At 31.9% G+C, this 18,251-nt stretch overlaps 1 protein-coding gene across 1 annotated transcript in view; it reads left to right on the plus strand.

Annotated features, from left to right (window-relative positions):
* The first annotated feature begins 10,000 nt into the window (after positions 1-10,000).
* LOC118197207 (alkaline phosphatase-like) overlaps positions 10,001-18,251 on the plus strand; it is a 266,814-nt gene continuing 258,563 nt past the window's right edge. The window contains exon 1 of the mRNA XM_035368712.2: positions 10,001-10,261. Within this exon, the coding sequence (XP_035224603.1) occupies positions 10,189-10,261 (73 nt within the window). The 5' untranslated portion in view covers positions 10,001-10,188. The remainder of the gene's footprint in view (positions 10,262-18,251) is intronic.

Consider the following 18,251-nt stretch of genomic DNA (forward strand, 5'->3'; position numbering starts at 1 on the left):
AATAGCGCTATTCAAACAATTTTTTTGAAATTCTTATTAAATTTTTTGCTAAAATTCTTTTTAAATTTAAAAGTTAAAAAAAAAAAATTTCTTTTTTCCTCCCATGTGATGAGAGAAAGAAATTTTTACTTCTCTGAAACGTTACATCTATACAAAGATATAAAAATAATCTTAACTGATGTGAAGGTACTTGGCTGCTGAAGGTGTCAAATTATTTTAATTATTTTAGAAATGAATCTGGAGGAGAAACACTTTATCTCTTATTAACTTTCCTAGAGAATCTTGATGAGGCTGCTCACTCAGCTGTGCAATGCGGAAATTACGACGGAAAGGGGTTCAATTAAAACCTCTTACCACCCTTTTAAATTCACAGGCATAAACATAGAAATAAATGTTCTGCAAAATCCTGGAGCACTTTGCAATAATTACGTGCAATAACTATTTTCAAGATCTCAGTTTTCGATTTATGGATTAATGAATACGTTTAAACACTACAGCAACTAATCGAAACTTTCTAATTTCGAAAGAATTATTTCGAAATGACGATTTTATAGTAATAAGAAAATAAACTCCCAAAGGTCGATTTCATACTACTGTTCTACGGAGTAAGAATGATTACCATATTTAAAACATCCAGAAATGAATCTGAAGTAAGAGAAAGCAAAAGAAATTACATCATTAACATAAATAAAAAAAACGCGACACAAATGAATGGTGACATCCGTTGCTTAACTAAGCTGATAACAGAGAGTTAATAACATCCGTTGTTTTTAAAATAATCACGGAAATGTCGACAGAAGAATTAGGCTTGAACTCTTTAATTATTTAGTCAAATTCGAAACAAAAAATTACATGGGAAACCCGTCACATTTTTCAAGCATGAGAAAAATGCTTTCTTAGATAGCTCTCATTGAGCGGTTTAGTTGTTTAGACCAGCGGTCTTCAACCCTTAGAACTTCACGGACCACTACATATATAATTTTAATATTTGGCGTACCACTAATATAAATAAAACGAAAGTAAATACATTCATACAATAATAATAAGAACTACACATATTTCGTTCACATTGAAAAATTATATGAAAAGTGCAAAAATCTTACCTTCTTGTACAGAAAACTTCACATTTCCATATCACTGAAAAGGAACTTCACGAAAAGCAAGAACAAACCAGTAAACGCAAAGCAATATCAATAAACTGACTGTGTTATGCCGCCAATTTTTAATTATTGTAAACATAATAATCATCGCTTACTCAGCAATGGTGCCATCGATCAACAGTTAGACAAAACAAAAACGGAAACTTCCAGTAATGCATTTATAAACAAGAATGCAGATAGTTCTCATAAAAATCCATCAAGATGCCTATTGACATGGAGAAAAACTGTGTTATTAACGACCACAATAGCATATGTTTGTAATTCGAAAGGGAAGAGAATTTCAGTTCGCGCTATTATTGATAACAGCAGCATATCCATGGATGCCAACTCTCACTCTCAAATGTCGCTAGATGCACCTGTAAAAGTAGCTAAAAATTTGCTAAATTCAGAAGGAATTTCGCTAAAGTTTTAAAAAAAGTATAATCTATATTCCATAATAGGTTTTGTTACTCGTCATTTTTTACATTGGATTTTCAAAAGAATATAAATAATGTCTCAATTTTTCTGCGGACCATCAAAAGGATTTCAAGGACCACCGGCTGGCGACCGCTGGTTTAAACAACTTCGCAGCCAAAAAAAAAAAAAAAAATAAAAAAAAAAAAAAATACATAGGAACATATACTTTTGCTCTAGTGTAACCTGTGACTTTTTTAAGTATAAGGAAAACCCTTTTTTAGAAATCTCTCATTGAATTGTTTAGTTATTTAGACAACTTCGAAACAAAAGAAGCATGGGAATATATACTTTTGCTGTAGTGTAATCCATTAAATTTTCAGGCATGAGGACTATTATTAACTAAAATAACATGCCGGAAACAGATATTGAAATTAAAATAACAAGAATAAGAGTATGTAGTATAAAAATATATGACTATCTTCAACATTTCTTTTACAAGCATGCTGATAAAAAGCCATCATACAGTTTACAGTCAAAGAGTTCTGGCAACTTCATGCACTGTCCGTAATGACAGAAACGTCTATGAGGGTGCGCGGGCATAAAAATGTCTCGTCCTTCTCAAGACCAAATTCTTCATCAAAGGGAATGTGTGTACAAGAGCATCGTTATGCAAGAGTAACTTTCTTTTACTTAGTTAGCAAACTTACACTTCGCTTACTCTGCATCGGCCTGGCAGAAAATTGCCCACCCCTTTATGCCAGTGGCATTCTATGAGTTAGAAAGCGACTTCAGATTAAGGATTGCAGGCCCCGTAGTGCCGTGGTACCCTTCTTGTCAAATTATGGAAAATTTGCATAAAAGTGACGACATCTTCGTGATAGAGCACCGTTACCAAGTGGTACGGTCAGAAAACGAGAAATTCGTCAAGTAAAGTGGTTGTGATATGATAGGGATATGTATTAGAACAAAGAAACCCATACTTCTTTGCTCAAGCACGTTTGTTCGAAATACGCTATCTTAGATCAAATGATCGAAAGATTCCTTTATCTGCGTTTGCACTACAATGCCAATCACGTTGTTCCTCATGATGTCACTTAATACATTTCTTCAGCAGGCAGTGTGTTAAAGCTCTCTAATAGGCCTGTTCAAGACTGACACGCATGACATGTCCTTTCCTCGATTGCTTTGAACAAAGGCGAATTCCCAGCATGATAGAGATCATTCTAGTTTTTTAATGATTAATCATTTTTAAGGCCAGATACCGTTTTTTCTTGAATTTACCCTATTCTTAAGATACACAAGTTTATTTCCCATATCAAAGCCATAACAAGAGCAAAACATAGTTATACTAGTTATTAGTAGCTAGGGGTGAACAATGTATATAATAGTTTCATCGACTTCTGGGGCAACTAGAAGACAAGCGTTAAAATCATTGAGCGTAGGTTAGGTATCAAATATGATCTGAGTTAGATTCCCCTGCGAAAAGCCTGGTTTCATCGGAGTTTTCGTAGTTTTCCCCATGTACAAAGTGAGACGATCCAATTTCTTTTGAAAGGTTCTCTGAGAAGGCATCCCTGTACTTAGGCAGGTAGCCCAAATCAAGCCAAACCGTTTTCTATTTCCATGATAATTGCTCTCGAGATTTGCCTTTACTTTTGTTGATATGTCTAAGCAGCTGCAGGTATATCTTAATTCAGCAAGTGATAGTACTAAATTTCGGTCAAAATGATTACATTTTGTAGTCTGTCTTAAGAAGAAAGATTAACAAGATAAAACTGTTTAGAAGCAAATTTGAGCTTCTGTCACTTAAATAGTGACCGGGTTGCAGTTTTCGCAAAATTGCAAAACAAGTTTAAAATGTATTCACCATTGCGGCTTATGGCATATTAACAAAAAATTGTTTTTAGTTATTTCTGTATTGTTTGCTAAGATTAAAAATGAAGAGGATCTTTGTTATTTAAAGTCAAAAATTCATAAATTCGAATTCCGAAAAGCCCAGGTTTAAAAGTGATTTACTTAAGCGAAGAAATACAAATTTTTTTTTTTTTTTTTTGCTATTTAAAAATATAGGCATACACTATGAAGCATCAATCGCTTAAATGGCTATGGGGATATTAATCTACATCTGGCTTCTGTTTATTCTTTTACTGTTAAACAATTTAGCCAAATTTTTTAACTTGTAGTTAAACTGTTACTCTTCGTCCGATGGGGGCTATATAAACTACTTTATACATTCATCTGACTATTTTTTTGGCAACAGACATAGTTCAGAATGATTTATCTTCCCTACAAAAAAATTACGGTTTTGTGTTTTTCATGTGGATCCATATTTTACAATGCATAAATGCTATAAATATATGTGGACAAAGAATACAGTCAGCAAAATTACTTTTCACCCATTTTCTGTATAAAAATCTGATCTTCGGTTGTACGTATAAGGCTTTTTGCTTTCGCCATTCTTCTTACCTTTAGTGTAACTGAAAGCACGGCCGACGTGTATTTTGAAGGTCTTCAGTTCGATTCCCGGTGAGTTTCAGTTTTCTGTTATCGAAAAATTCTTAAAGACTGAACAGGGTTGCCCGAAGCGATTGGGTCCCCTCATCATTAGTCGTCCTTTATATAAGACATTTTCTACCCCATTTCTGCATGCCTTTGTAGTGTACTTGGAAGCTCGCTAGCTTAGTGAAGTTCTTCATAAATAATTTTTCTTTTGGTACCTTTAACATTTCAACAAATAATCACCAGTTAGAATTTTTTGCATCACTTATTTTTTATTTTGATTGTTATATTAATTTCATGGAGTTGTAGCTGGCTACAGATAAATTGCACATCCATGATTAAAGGTACTGTGCTACTGAGACTAGAAATAAAAGATTTCATTTAAAATATAAATCTGTGTTGTTCTTTATCAACCGTAAGAAACTATGTGATTGTTCTTGCAGTTATCTCACGGATATTTCTCAAAAGGCAAATACAAAATCATTACTGTTTAGGCTTGGTAAAGAACCATATATAGTGTCCTACAATAAAATCTGAATTCAGGGTTGCTAGATGTGCCCCGCTCTTAAGTATTAGGAACGTCGTAGACAATACTGTAGAAAATAAAGTACTACAAAAAATATTATTAAATGAATATCAAAAGTGAATTTAACAATATCTTTTATTTACACTTTTATATCCTTATTAATTATTAATTTTGAATCCGAACGTATGGCAGTGGGTGTTACGAAAATATACTTAAGCCTATTCAGCTCGGTTTAATTAAATTGTATTATTTTTGCCTCCTCAAAAGTGTAAAGATTTTCTTACTTGTTGGACTCCCTTCAGCTTATTTTGCCGATGAATCCTATATTTAATTTCTTTAATATACCCAATAGATTTCAATCTCATAGCCAACACAACTGAATCTCAAGGCAATATGTGGGACGCAGGTTACTAAAGGGGTGACCGGAAAAATGCCGACACAAAAAAAGCTCATAGGAATTATGCTCACAGAATAATGTTCACAGGTATAAATGCTCACAGGAAAAAAAAAGCCCATATAGAAATATGCACACATAGAAGAAGCTCACATGGAAACATTCTCACTTAGAAATAATATGCTCACACGGAAAATGCTCACATGGAAATAAGCCCACTGATAAATAAAATACATAGAAATATCCTTACATTAATTAAGCGATTTGAACATCGTACTCGTACTTGAATTTTTCAAAGAAAAATTACTTAAATTACCAAAACATTTATGTTATATATATATATATCCAAAACTGTATAACTTATGTGTAGATTTAGTTGCTATATAAGATTAAAAAATGGGCCGTTTTCCATTAGGAAAAAGAGAGGAGGAAGGAAGAAAAGTGAAACAGAATATACAGCGAAAAATTATTAAAATTTTAATTCTTAAAAAAGAAAAATAATAGTAAGTAGAGTTCCAAGTTACACATTTTATAATATAAACATTCCTTGTTATATATAAATCATGTATATTTCACATAAACTTATAAGGTATTTCTCTCGCCTTCTTAGCATGCTTTCGTGGTGTGGTGCACTGCACGTTGGGCGCGTATTCCAGAGGTCGATTCGATTTCGAGCGAAGGCTTTGCTTATTTTTTAAATCTCCTGCTTCCAAAATACCTAATGTCTCTACAGTGGAGCCTGAACTAAAAGGGTGGTGGATGATGATTCTCTACACCCAAGATTTGGCGATTGGGTCCACTAAAAACCCCAGTCGCCCTTTGAAAGGTGGGGTGTGCATAAGGCATTTCTCCCTCCTTCCTAGCATGCCTTCGTGGTGTGGTGGTCTGCACGCTGGCCGCGTATTCCAGAGGTCTGTGGTTGGATTCTCGACGAATTGCTCATTTTTCACATCTCCTTCTTCCAAAATACCTAATGTTACAAACTTACTGAATATTAGCTAATATAGATAAATATCTAATTTTATCATCGATTTCATCATAGTTTCTTACATGATTCGCGATTACCAAATGTAAGTTTTCATATTTTCTTTTGCTTCTGTATGCCCTGCATTTACAATAGCTAGTAATAAACGCTGACAGGCTAAATCTTTTTTCAGTCCGTTAAACAAAAACCACATACTAGGATGGCTATAATTAAATAATGAATTTAGTACCTTATGAAAGCTTTCGTAATAATTTGTTATTTTAAGAGATTTTCGAAGGCTGTTTCATAATGATTCCACATTTCGATTGGAAACTGTGATCTTCTAGAACATTGTTTGGCTCCAAACTTAAATAACTATATTCCGACATCAATTTCTATAGATACACATCAAAAGTATGCAAAAAGAGGGTAAATAAAAAATAAACTATTGGCAGTTACAGGAAAAAAAATTCGTATAGGAGGCAGTGGTATAAAATAATACAGTACATGCAAAATTTTACTATAGTTTTCATTCTTTTATATATACCGCCCCTGAAAAGGTTAATATAAGCATTTGTTCAATAAATGTTTCAAATGATCAAATAATTTTTCTTTAAAAAATTCAAGTAGGTGTATGATGTTCAAATCGATTAATTTTGATTGATTAATGTAAGAATATTTCTACATATTTCATTTCCAAGTGAGCATGTACCTATGTGAGCTTTTATCCGTGTGAGCATATTTCTAAGTGAGCCTTTTTCCATGTGAGTATTTATTTCTATGTGGGCATATTTATGTGTGAGTTTTTTTCCTGTGAGCATTTATACCCGTGAGCATTATTCTGTGAGCATTGTTTCTGTGGGCCTTTTTTCCTGTAGGTTTTTTCCTAGAACCTACCAAGGGCTACCACTGGTTTAGAGCACTATACATTTGTCTGCAGATCTTCGAAGTCATTACAGATACCTTGTACTTATTTGCATTTTGATAATCCTGTAGTACTCGTGTATAAGAATATCATGTGTATGCGTATTCTCTATCTTTCCAAAACCCCAAGTACATATCACATTTCATATTTTTATACCTTTTATTACATCTACCTGCATGTATTATAGCACTTCGCATTTTTTATCTTCTAAGGTATCGACATTTAGTGTTTAGTTTGGTTTATTTGATTGTGGCAAAACACACGAGAACTATCTGCGGGCATCTAAGGGAAGCTATGCGTTCGGTGAGGACTTTCTAAGGGAAACCGGCTCTTAATTGCTTTACATGTGTGATAACCCCTGGCAGAGGTCATGCAATTAACTCCTTTGCCGGCATTCGAAACCAAATGGAACAATCAGAATTCAGCCACTAACCAGTCGTCCATCAAGGGGCCTTAAATATTAAATTTCGGTGTACAATGAAGCATGCTGTACGCATGCTGTACTAACGCAATCAAATTATTTATAAGCTCTCTGCTTACAGTGGTTTAAACCAAAATTTATGCTAATTAAAATACTTATATTATGATATAGGGTGTTATAAAAGAAGAAACTGAAAAATAATCTGAACCATTGCTTAAATAAGAGAATAGAATTAAAAAAGAACTTTATATTTAAGAACTACTTACTGAACAGAATTCCATCCGCAAAGCGACAAGTCTTTGGTTGGGGTTGTTTTTTATAGTTTGTTTTTGCTATTTTCATCAAATGTTAGATCCAAAAAATTTCAATATTTCATAAATGAGAATAAATTAGTTTAAATCTCATAATTTTTGAATTTTTCTTGGCCAAGTTTTGCATATCTAAGATTTATGTAAATTTATCTAGACAAATAGGGTACACGGACATTAATTCTATTTTGAATTAAAAAAAAATTAAGAGAAAAGGAAGATAATCGCCATACTTCATTTGATACTTTATGCATAATTATCTGAAGTTTTAAGTTCTTGAGTTTCCTTCCCTTTTTAAATAATGATTTGAAAAATATAGAATAAAGTAAAGTTTTATTTTTTATATTTGGATAAAATAACATTTCGTTATTAGAAATACAGCATAGTCAAATATACCGGAAATTCGATATTTTAGTAAGACATGAAACAAATGATTAAAATAATTCTAACTTTATATCTATCTATAGGTTATTAGAATAAAGTGCACATAGAAAGTTTTATTTATTTCTTGAATTATTAAGAAATGTAGCTTTTTCTACCATTTCAGGCAGCTTTAAAAGTAAATGAAAGTTCCATACATCAATTGAAATTTATTCTACACTGTTTAAAATTTATTGTTCAGAAGCAATTAAAAACATTATTCATCGCATTTGTCTGAAAATTCCTTATTTGTTAACAAGGCTTTCAGTATATATTATCTATTTTAGCAAAAAGCTGAAAGTAAATAAAATAAGAAAAAAATATATTATTCACCGCAATTCCAAACATTATTATTCACCATATTTGTCTCCAAATCCTTTATTGGTTAAATTGGTTTTCAGTATATTTTCTCTACTTTAGTCCAAACCTAAAACTAATAAATAAATAAAAAAAAATTAAGAGTTATTTTCTAACTATTATATATATTAACTTAGTTCAGTTGACTAACTTTTCATTAAAACCACTATGCCACATGTTAATTTTGAAATTAAATAAAACAGTTTTGAAACAGTTCACTATTATCTCTCTTTTTTACTATTGATTTGCTCTGTTTGTTTATAGAGTGATTTATCTCAATAATATTCAGATTATTAGCGTTATAGGCTATAAAACGATGAACGATTAAAAGCATATTTAATAGATCTATAAAATTTTAAAAATTTGCTTTGACTAGCAATCTGCATTGGACTTTCTCGCTTTGCTAATGAGAACATTTTTCCTGTTAACCAATCGTTCTAATTTCGGCAGGAGTGTTATGAGCTGGGTATAGCTTTAAGGCTTTCCATTTTGTTTAAGGCAGAGTGAAAATGTTTCCAACCTGATCTTTCTGTTCATTTCAATTCTATACCATTCTTAAGATTGTGCACCGATAATGCATCGAACCTGGAAATTCTTGGGCTGAAGATTAAAGTATATCTAATAGCTAGTAGTAAGTAGGATACTCTTTCTTAATTTTTCTTCCGTAAATCATATAGACCCTTATACAATTACGTTAAAATTGAAATAGTTTTGTTAGTTACTGTGTCTTTAGATTTTTAAGTACGCTAATAATAATTAACTAGCTAAAACCTCTGAATATTGGTAATTTGTCAAATTTTGGTTCTTAGTAACTAAATAGGGATTTAGTGGATTTAGTGGTTTCTCTTAACTGTAATGTGAATGTGATCCGATTTTGCTTTTAAAGGTCTCTCTAGAAAGATGTTCTTTATAGCGATGGCAATTGGTCAACGTTTGCTTTGCTGCAGTAAATTAAATAATACAATTCAAATATTTTACTAATGAAGTTGAATTCAAATACCTCCATTAAATTTTTAAAAGATTCAACGGTAATCTTGATCTCTGCGTTTTGGTCATATCCAAGAAATAAACTCTAGGGAAAGAGAAAAAGAGTAATGACCCTATTCAAGCGGTAAGTCTCATATTTGATGAGAAAAGGTAATTGTTCTACTTCTTTTTTCAAAGAAGCATCCGCTCAAATTACGATAACTAGAGTTCTAACGTCTTTTAGATCCCGCCGTCATGTCCGACTTATCCTCCTATCTTTAAGTAGAAATTATACGAGAACTTTCATTCGTTTCTCTCATTCAGAAGACGGTCATAGCAGAGCGGAAGGTACTTGATTCAAATCTGGGTTCGGCAACATATTTTAATCATATTTTGATTTTTAAGGGTATTATCACCATATCATTTAAGGCGCACTAAACATTTGTCAAATATTTTCCTTAAGCAAATGATGGCAACGAAGTACTTAACTTTTGCACTGATACTTATTTAAGGGTATTTTTCAGAATAAAATGCTGCTAAGCATATATTTACCACATTGGCGGTTTGGCGAGTAAAAGCATGCGCCTTGTTTGGCGCGAAAGTTCTTTCCGAATAAACGGTCCTCGGAAGCGCGCATTGTCACTTCATTGCCATATTCTGCGGTCGAGCTACCGGATTACTCACATCCTTTCTCCGTTTCGGTTTCGATTTTTCCTCCTCCGTACTCTATAGACTACCTCGCTCGCAAAATTCTTCCGCACTTTCTTTCCGTTAAGCGACGAGATATGCGCTTTATAGTTCACGTGGACATTAATTGTTGCTGTGAATTACAAAAGTGAACCAAACTGATATATGATGGGTGCAACCACGTGTTGGATGATGATGATGGCATTTCTCGGCGCTTTGAAAGGAGTGAATGGCCAAGGTATGGGAATATATATGTCTATCTTTATAACCTTAAGTTACAGTAACACAATAAAAATGTGCAGATAAATGTTAAAATTCAAATCGGTTAATCATTGGGGAAAATAGTGTGGTGCTTTTTTTTCCCTAGATTTCTTATTTTCAAAAATATCACGCTATTATTTGCAAATGTTATATAAAAGTATTTGCACGAATACAAGGCCTTATTTTATGCGTCAAAATGTGCTTTCGGAATCTATATTAGTTTTATATACCCATCCTAATATTTAAAAAAAGGTTTAAGGTTTATGACTCATTTCTTAACTTCAGAACGCAGTGTCGACACCATTCCAAAACCGCGAATCTGCAATATCATCATTTTGAGAAAAATCGAATTATGGCTTTTGCATATGTTTTTTAGGCGCATTTTAGAGAAAAAGCGTCAACTGCTTTTAGAGTAGAAAGTAATACAGAAATGAATTTACAGAAAAATTAAGTTAAAACAGAAAAATATGCCTATTTGTGACTGTTTCGATCACGAGATTTCAATGACATTCGTGTAGTTTTATTCAAGTAAGATACATAAACAATATAATTATCATTTTATAAGAAATTTTTCAAATGTTTAGTTCATAGGTATAAAAGTGTTTTCAACCTAAAAAAGTTTTACTTCAGAAATAGAGAGCGTTTTTTATAAACAAGATCTTCTCATAATCGAGTCAAGTTAGTTTACATTTAATCCCTTTTAGATTACGAGCAAAACAAAATTAAAAAAAAAAAAAAATTGACAGCTGAGCTGGGAAGCAGGTTTGTGTTTACAAAAGATTAATTACATACTGCTTAACTACTTCTCGTAACCATGTTTCACAATAATTATGTTCCATAATGTATGAGACTCGCCGATATGCACGGATTTAGCTTGGTGGCATCTGCCTGTTTTCATTTTCAGGCTAATTTTAGTAAAGTACGAATAAGCGTAGTACCAAAATAAAATCATCTAAAAATCCCTAACGAAAGGTAACGAATGTTTATGTAATAAATGCAAATATCATTCCAGAATCTCCTTAATTTTATCAAAATACTGATTTAATACAAAAGAATAAATCATGAAAAAATGGGTTTCACAAAAACTTTTAAAACATTATGTAAAAGAAAATTAAGTAGTTTAGAGACTTCTATTACATATACATAATCAGTTTAACACATTCTATATTAACGTCTTAAGGAACAGAAATAATTATTCCTCAACTGCTACATGGAAACATAAAAAGAAACGTAGCTAAAATCGCGTATTTACGTAAAAATATATTTTCTTAGAACTGAATGTTTGATTCAATTCTAAGAAATTTGATTAAAATTTGATTAAAATGTGATTAAAATTCTGGAATGATGTTACTACGTATTTCGAAACGAGAAAATATTCTTGTGTACCTTATACATGAAAATATTTTCATTTATTTTATAAATCTGTCGTTATGATATATTGATCGAAATAGCATTAACAAAGGTTAACCAATCTGAAATGAATTCTAAAAATTTATGTTAGTTAAATAAAGATTCTATTCATTTCTGTATTATGTACACTGAACACTGCTCATACCCTGGGTTTCTTTAGACGAAACTGTCTAGCGATATTTGATCATTCTAGTATGTAATAAGATACTCTCAAATAAAATGAAACATAACAATATGCCCCTCAAATGCTTAACAATACGCACTTCAAATGCATAAGAATACTTTTTAGTTTATACATATATTAATCCCATTCTATGAGTCACGCATTTTTTTATTTGTTATATTTCATATTATTTTTATCAGCAAGATATAAACTGTAGGTTAGCAAAAATGTGTTTTACTCATCACTAATTTACACAAAACCTTGTGCATTAGTTTTAATTACACAATGCTACAATGTCACTGAATTGGATGAAAATGTCTTAAAGTGAATCAGTTTAGTTGGCTGTTGATTACTTATTTCTGCAGATGTCTATAAAATATTTTAAATGAATCTTCTTTTTGATTTAGACGTCATATCTTACTTTATCAATTATAAAAATTAGAGTTGTGTCAAAGGAAACAGCCATTCTGTTATAATAAAAAACAACATACGACTGGGCAGCTACAACACCGATATCTAAAACTGTCGTATATGCAAATTCCTGCTGTGTATTTGTGCGTTTAATATTCCCGATTAACCAAATATTTAAATTCAGAACTGCAGGTAAGCAGATTTGTTTTTCCTTCTCATTATATAACAAAACATAATTTTGTGTTGTAAGCTTCATTTTAATTTCAAAGATCGTTATTTTATGTTAACTCCCTTTTCTACTAAGACTGGTTTCATTTCATGCCAGAACGCAAATTCGCAATGCGCGCGATGCTTAAATTAGGTAGAAAGAAGGAAGTATTTAAAGGAAGGTTCTGGAGAGTGAAATCAGAACCCGTTCTGGCTGCTTGTAGGCCACGTTGGTAACTTTAAGTCTCTAAAGATTTGAATTTTTCGGCGTTGAGTTATTGCTCCTTTTAGGCTTATTTATGCCGACTTCAATCAGAGCTAACTTGCGCGCTAATAAAACTGTGAAGCCGTTAAACTAGACTTAAATTTCATTAACTTTAGCTTGCCTATTATCTTTCATTTAACTCAATAAGCGGCTTCTATGAGCACGAGTTAGTGTCATCTATTAAACTTTATTTGGATTAATAAGAGGTCCTTACATAGCGACAATTCTCTACTTGTCTTTCAGAATTTTGGTCTAGTGTATGCTCCTTAAGAAGACCAAACTATATAGCGTAAACGAAAAATAGAATTGAAACGAAATTATTACTATTAGCATTGATCAAATAAAGTGGACAGCTTTTTATCTAGGTTAGGAAAGAAAGCGAACACTTTTATGTTCACTATTAATAGCGTATTCGAAATGCATTGCATTTATTCATTGTAAATAAGTAAAATTCTGTAGTTCGCTGTTTTTCTATATACATTGCAATTTACTGCTCGCGATTTCTAGATTATGAGAGAAAACAGTAAAAATCTCAAAAAATAAAATCATGGAACCAACTAAACATTCTCCAATCTTTCAACTACATTATTCTGCAACTATCCAATTTATGTTTGTAAATCATTTAAGGAAACTAATTTAGTATTAAAAATTTTATTTAGTTTTAATCCTGTTTCGAATAAAAGAATACCCCTAAATATTTATCTCTTTAATTGTTAAGAAACTTCGCATAGTAAAACTGCGCCAATATCCTGATTGCGTCAATATCCGTGCTTGAATCCTATTTGAAATCTCAATAATCGAGGAACTAATTAAGAAATAATAAATGGTTCAAGTTTCTTTTTAACGCTCTTTCTTGATAAACAAATCGCGATAAATAAATTCAAGTGAATTTATTAAAAATCATTTAATGCATTAGTTTCGTAATTATTTTGTTTCGCTAAAACGTGTGATATCAACCGTCAGCAAAACTTTCTGTGGTTTTTCTCTTCATATATAACGTTGTACAAACGGCTTGCACTGTTTATCATTCTGCGAACTGCAAGGGCTACATTCAATGTTGGAATCAACTTCTAAAATATGCTCCTAACCTCCTCCAGCGATAGTTTTCAGCTCACGGACGAACGGCACCAGCATATGTAAACACACTCACGAGGAACTCCAGAAAAATTTAAATCTATATTGTATCGCATAACTTAACAATCGCATAGAAATAAATCGCGCAATAAAGAGATTTGATTGCATACATCAAACAAAATCCAATCATTTAGGAATAAAGAATTGATTTCGTGTACTAAGATTTTAGCATTTTTGTTTATTTTTCTCAATTAAAATTTAGTTTACTTTGAAATTCTCAAACCGGACTGTAGTGAATCCGATTGATGGATGTCGAAGTATAAAATAACATAGAAACTGCTAATTATAATATATATAAACGTTTATCCACTCTGGGGACGACATACTTATGAATGTTTTGTAAAATTTGTCTCTTTTTAAAAATATTACTAATGTTTTCATTTGTCTCTTGGTCATTTTATGGGACATATTTAGCTTATTCTTTAACATAAATTTTTCTATTACGGATTTCGAATTCGAGGAATCATTGCCAAGCACGTGCCATCTCTTACGCATGACTCTTTTAAACTACAGAAGAGTATTGTTTAACAATCAGCAAAGTGACTCAGGATGATTCTTAATGATATGCTGACCCTTTTGTAATGGCAACATAATTGCCTTAAGATGCAGAACATATAGTATGCAAGCATGAATGTTCTTCGCATTCTGAAAAAAAAAATGGCGGCGCTTAGAGCTACAAGATTTTGAACATACATAAGTATCTTCTTAAACATGTTAAACATGTACACCTTGAACACCTCAAATTTTGAATTATTATTATTAATTTTTTTTCTTCATTGTATATTTTGCTCGAACTCAATAACATTTTGGTTAACAGGCGCAGAGATTACAGATAATTGCTTTTTAAATTTTAAATTTGGAATTTAAGTTTTTTAATTTTACATTTTTAAATATTAGTCTATCGGATTTAAACAAAAACGTAGCAATTTTGAGAAATGTGTTACTACTGTCTGAAACAACATATTTTAATCTTCCACACGCCAGTATGTTGCCATTCTGCAAAGCGTAATATATTTAATATTTATTTTCCATTCAATCTGAGTGATCTTGTTTAACAAACTAAGCGATTTAAAAGCAGTAAACGCAGTTTTCCTTCTCCGTGTTAATGACTGCTAGCTGAAGCTGTGAGGTTACATAGCTGGACTCATGAAAATCATTATATATATATATATATATATATATATATATATATTTCTTTTCATGATAATTATAGATAGCTCACCACAAAGGCGGCTTGTTCATAAAATATCTGTTGTTAGATAAGTGATTTCTAATTCTGTATAAAATTTAGTACGATTTTATTGTTATTGCTCCTTGTTAATAATACTGGTACCAATTCAATTATTATTCCTAAACATCAGTATGATATACATTTCTTAAATGCCTTTGAATGAAAATTAAACAACTAAATCATATTTCTGATGTTGAATAAAATTTTTTAGTGGCCGAGAGTCAACCCATTACATTTTTCTATAAAATTAAACTTCTGAACTGAACGTTTTTAATTTGTTCATAAATCAACTATCCGATGTTGCCTTACCTATATACTGAGACTTTTGCATGTGAAATATCAGTGCCATTTTATGACCTATATATAAACTTATATATATATGACTTATATATAATTATAGCAGACTTTATGCTGCTGTAACTAATGCGTAGGTTATTTAGTATCGACAAGTTTATTTAATACATATTTCACACTGCTTTTAGTTGAAAGTTACATTCTGCACGTTGTTCAAAATGGCCTTGAAACGCATTTTTATGATTCCACATAACCCTAGAAATTGAGAATAATGGTGGTTCATGTAGCATTGTCTTTCTTACGGTGTTGTGGAACACAAAACTTCCCATCATCATGTTATGCTCTTCAGTCGGAATGAAATATATAGTCTGTTTTTTATCATTTTAAGAGTATAATTTTTTAACTTTGGTATTCCGCAGTGAGCTGTGGCACTTCACGGCTTTTGCTGTGTGGCAATCCATAGAAAATACGAAAAGTTTACATTTATTTTCTAACTTTAAACTGTACACAAATAGGTATATACGTATCTAAATTTGGAAAAATGTGATGTTTGTTCTTTCGTGTAGCTATTCGTATGTGATAGTGACTGATACTACTGAGAATATTTCGAAGACTAGCTACTTGATGATTTTGTAAAACATGATTACCATTCTGTAGTTCAAAACTCTCAAAGATTAATATATCTTATTTAATTTCTTGTAGTAATAGAACTCTAATTTTGCGAGTTTATTTTCGGATATAATAAAATAATTATAGGAAGACATATTTTACAAATACTTATAAAATATAAATATATTTTTGTGTTTTGTATTAAATATGGAATCTGCACTTGAGTTTTACTTCAGGAAAGCTTGTAAAGCATTTTATGTCACTTCGCAGCGGGCCTTCGTGGTAGAATTGAAAAGCACGTCTGTTTAGTAATTGGGAGGTCGAGAGTTCATGTCTCGGCGAGCGCGTAGCACATTTCTGACGTTTCAATGCATATTTGATTTGCGAACTGTACAGTTTGCAACAAATCAAATATACATTGAAAATATGATTCCTTTACGTCATAAAGGTACGGTTTGAATATTTTTATATAAAAAATAAATTATTGTTAGCAGTCATGTATTTTTTTACAGATCTTTATTTGAAGACCGTAGTACATAAGTACTGTTTTATGCTTCCTTAGTGTACAAAGTATTCCATACGAAGATCAATACTGCATACGGAATATTTTTAGCATTGACTGCTGAGTGATTGCTTCTCTTTATAAGAAGCAAGAAATCGCAAACGTAAAAATGAATTGAAAAGTACATTTAGCCAGGAAAAGCAATGTACTAAGTCTACAAGAGTGAAATAATGTTCATGTAAACCTTTATGACTAGCAATGTACTAAGTCTACAAGAGTGAAATAATGTTCATGTAAACCTTTATGACTAGCAATGTACTAAGTCTACAAGAGTGAAATAATGTTCATGTAAACCTTTATGACTAGCAATGTACTAAGTCTACAAGAGTGAAATAATGTTCATGTAAACCTTTATGACTAGCAATGTACTAAGTCTACAAGAGTGAAATAATGTTCATGTAAACCTTTATGACTAGCAATGTACTAAGTCTACAAGAGTGAAATAATGTTCATGTAAACCTTTATGACTAGCAATGTACTAAGTCTACAAGAGTGAAATAATGTTCATGTAAACCTTTATGACTAGCAATGTACTAAGTCTACAAGAGTGAAATAATGTTCATGTAAACCTTTATGACTGAAGTATGTCAGCCGGACGCAGACTTTGGAGAGACATCAGGATTTTTTTTTTTTTTTTGAAAGCAGCAAAGATGAAAAATATGCAACTCCTTCACCGGGAATCGAACCACGGATCTCTGGAAAACGCCCCCAGCACGCAGACCACCACATCAAAAAGGCATGCTAAGAAGGCGGGAGAAATATCTTATATACACCCCCTTTTAAAGGTGGACTGGGATTTTTAAGGGACCCAACCAAATCCTGGGTGAGGAGAATCATCGTCCACCATCCTTTTAGTTCGGCCGCCACTGTAGAGACATTAGGTATTTTTTTAGAAGCAGGCAAGATGAAAAAGGAGCAACTGCCTTGGCTGGGAATCGAACCACGGACCTCTGGAATACGCGCCCAGTGTGCAGACCGCCACACCACGAAGGCATGCCAAGAAGGCTGGAGAAATACCTTATAGCTTCACTAATCGCGTATTCTCGAAAAATTCTCAAAAGGGGATCATGGCAAATAATATGTTAAGGAATAATATGTATGCCTCTTTAGTCTTCATTATCTTCGCAACCAGATCAAAATCACGAATTATGTTTTAAGTTTTAACTTACACAGAGCTTGGAAGTTGTTTCTTATTATGCCTCTAGAAAAAGGTGTATATTCTGTGCGTTTATAAGTGTGTCATAAATTTCTGCACATTATCTCCATGATGTTCTGAAATTATATAATAATGATTATTATAATTATATTATGATATAATACTAAATGAGCCAATAGGGTAACTGTAGATGAACTTGAAGATCCCTAAAATTGACCTTGAAGCTGAAATGCCATCGAATTTATAAATGCATTAATTATTCGAAATTTTGAATTAGGCTGGACTTAGTAAAGTGTTAATAAAATTTGTATTAAGTTATTTTATTGAAACTTCTTCGTTATATGTTAAGCGGGAACACAGATCACATTTAAATTGGAGAAATATTCGAAATCAAATTATATTAATTTAATGACAAAGTATTATGTGAATTTAATTAAATGCTCTGGGCAATTCAAAATTGTAAAGCACCTACAATAGAAAGGAAACTCTGGATTCTACTTCCAGCAAAACATTTAACATGACTCT

Source organism: Stegodyphus dumicola, chromosome 4 (genome assembly GCF_044657685.1).
Source record: "Stegodyphus dumicola isolate Sdum_Otavi_A_Nest chromosome 4, ASM4465768v1".
NCBI classification, from domain to species: Eukaryota; Metazoa; Arthropoda; class Arachnida; order Araneae; family Eresidae; genus Stegodyphus; species Stegodyphus dumicola.